The sequence below is a fragment of the Monodon monoceros genome, unplaced genomic scaffold (genome assembly GCF_005190385.1).
Source record: "Monodon monoceros isolate NGI ecotype Baffin Bay Population unplaced genomic scaffold, NGI_Narwhal_1 Super_Scaffold_22, whole genome shotgun sequence".
Taxonomy (NCBI): domain Eukaryota; kingdom Metazoa; phylum Chordata; class Mammalia; order Artiodactyla; family Monodontidae; genus Monodon; species Monodon monoceros.
In genome coordinates, this window is record NW_021703779.1 from 105,761,398 (window position 1) to 105,763,917 (window position 2,520).

At 61.8% G+C, this 2,520-nt stretch overlaps 1 protein-coding gene across 1 annotated transcript; it reads right to left on the minus strand.

Annotated features, from left to right (window-relative positions):
* Positions 1–477: 477 nt before the first annotated feature.
* LOC114906405 (DDB1- and CUL4-associated factor 12-like protein 2) lies at positions 478–2,030 on the minus strand. Its single transcript, XM_029241201.1, has one exon. The coding sequence runs from the start codon at positions 2,025–2,027 to the stop codon at positions 651–653; it is 1,377 nt and encodes a 458-aa protein (XP_029097034.1). The 5' UTR covers positions 2,028–2,030; the 3' UTR covers positions 478–650.
* Positions 2,031–2,520: the final 490 nt, after the last annotated feature.

Here is a 2,520-nt window from a genome sequence, read left to right on the forward strand (position 1 = left end):
CTTTTTTTCAAAGTGAATGAAGTTTTTAAAAAGCGTGTTTAGCACCAACAACTTACAAACTACAAACATGAAGACTACAATTTACAAATGGAATGCTTCCAAAAGCCGGTAATCTAGAACTTGGAATGCATCCTCCCACTGGAACAATGCTATAAAACGACAGCTAGCTTTCCAGAACAGACGTACAAACTGTTAAGAGTGTTCTTAATATACCATCTATCTGCAATGAAAAATAACCAAAACAGCATCATCGTGATACTAGTAACAAAAAAATAATAAAAGAAAAAGAAAATATACATAATTGTAAAACCATGACTGCCTGGCCTTCAAGAGAGAATATGTAAATGACTCAGAGTGAACAGATCTAAGAATGTCAAAAATTTTTGTATAATTCAAAACAATAGTGTTGGACAGGTGTAGAAAAGTATTAAAGCAAAGTTTTGACTGCCTGAAGGACACCTCACTCTCTAGCCCGCCTTCTCTCTTTCTTTCTCTCTCTTTGCCTAACACACTGAGCAGAGGTAAGTTGGGCCCTTTCCACCTGGAAGATAAAAGCCACACAGAGTAAAAGCACAAACACAGAGTGAAGGAGGAAAGCAAGACGGGACTGGAAGGTGTATCTGGGCACTTTGAGGACACGGAGGCCATCCTTAGCTCCAGAGGCCAGCATAGTTCCCGTGGAGGCCGGAAGGGAGAGGCCCCCCAGCGACGAAGAGCTTCATCTCGGGCCAGTTGTAGCAGTGTGTGTAGAGCGCGTTGGGGAACTCGCCGATGCCACCGAAGTGGTTCACCCACAGGTCATCGTGGTTGAGCCAGCCTCTGCCACAGGTGAGCTTGAGCTTCCTCCCTGCGGGCCCCGGAGAGAAGTGCGGGCTGGCCGAGGCCCTCTCCTCCAGGAACCTCTGCGCGCGGATGTCATAGAAGAGCAGGGAGCCGTGGCCCGTGCCCACGGTGACGATGTGCTGGTAGAAGCTCAGGGAGCGCACACCCGTGCCGCCCTCTCGGGAGCACAGGGGCCGGATGTTCTGCTGGCGCTGCCGCGGATCCAGGAAGGAGACGTGGGACTGGGAGCCCACCGCGTACAGGGACAACTCGTCGCAGTAGGTCAGGCACACGTTCTCTCGGCAGTAGGGCAGCCTGATGGACAGCAGCCTGGACAGGTTGCTCTGGGCTTTCCACAGGTGGAAGTAGCCGTCCAGGGACACGGCTCCCAGCTCCTGGTTCTTGCCGCTGAAGGCCAGGGCCCGCACCTTGCGGTTACTGGGGTTGGTGCTGGCCCTGGGGATGGTCTCCACGTCCCTGGGACGGATGTGGGCGTACACGGGGAGGCCCGCGTCGTTGTGCCAGGCGATGCTGCCGTGGAACATGTCGGGGTCTATCTTCCAGAGCGCCACGGTGCCGTCGCGGGAGCCGCTCACGGCCACCGTGTCGCTCATCCAGGCGATGGCGAAGATCCAGTCCTTGTGGCCGTGGCGGTCGCCCAGGCACACGGGGTCCAGCGTGGGCAGCTGGTAGACGGCCAGGCTGTTGGGGTTCTCGCCCCCGGTGGCCAGAAGCGTCTTGGAGGGATTCAGCTGGATGGCGTGGATGCCGCAGCTCGGCTGGGCGCGGGCCGACCCGGGCCCGCGGTCCCGCATCAGGGGGATGCGCGTGATCTGGCCCGACTGCACGTCCACCACGAAGAGCGTGTTGCACTTGGTGCCGCACACCACCTGCCTGGCGTTCAGCCACTGCGACGCGAACACCTTGTTGAGGGTGCCCAGCGCCAGCTCGCGCTCCCTCAGCAGCTCGGGCAGCTTCTGCACCGCGTAGCCGCGCAGTTTGCCCTCGAAGTCCGGGAGCCCGGCGCGGCCCCGCGCCCCCACCTCGCGGCCCTTCAGGTAGTGCAGCAGCGAGCGCAGCGCCGCCGGCCGCTTGGGCTTCTTGGGAGGCAGCGGCCCGTCCCCATCCGCAGCCGCCGCCGAGCCCAGCGACGACGCCGCGAGCGCCGGCGCTTTCCGCTTCCTGCTACCTGTTTGCCTCGCCATGGTGGACGGCTGCGTCGGCCGGGGGCCGGGGCGCCGGCGGGGGACCGGGGCGGCCGCGGGGCGCGGAGCCAACAGAGTCCGAGGCGCGGCGGCGACGGAGGCGAGGGCGGCCGGGCCGGGCGAGGAGAGGTGGCCGGGGGGAGCGGAGCGCAGGCGGCGCGCGGCGGCTAGGGCGGCGGCGGCGCGAAATCGAAGCGAGGGCGGGAAGCGCCACCGCCGGCGCGGCGGGATCGAAGTCGGTGTGGGACGAGGACGACGCGGGGGGCGAGTGTGAGGGGGCGGAGGCGGCGGGGGGAGCGGGCGGGGAGCTGGTGGGAGGGAGGACACGCCGGCTGCGTGGATGGATTTGTTGGGCCTGGGATGTGCTGGGGGCCTCGCTCTAGGACCCCGAGCTGGCCATGTGCTTCTGACCTAGCTCCCCACTAAATGACTGGGGATATTTTGCCACTCTTAGGACAGCAGCCGGGCAGCCCCTCTGCTGGAACCTAAACAG

Bases quoted from the DNA above. Each gene is read 5' to 3' on its own strand.
- LOC114906405 (XM_029241201.1), bottom strand. From the start codon at position 2,027: ATGGCGAGGCAAACAGGTAGCAGGAAGCGGAAAGCGCCGGCGCTCGCG.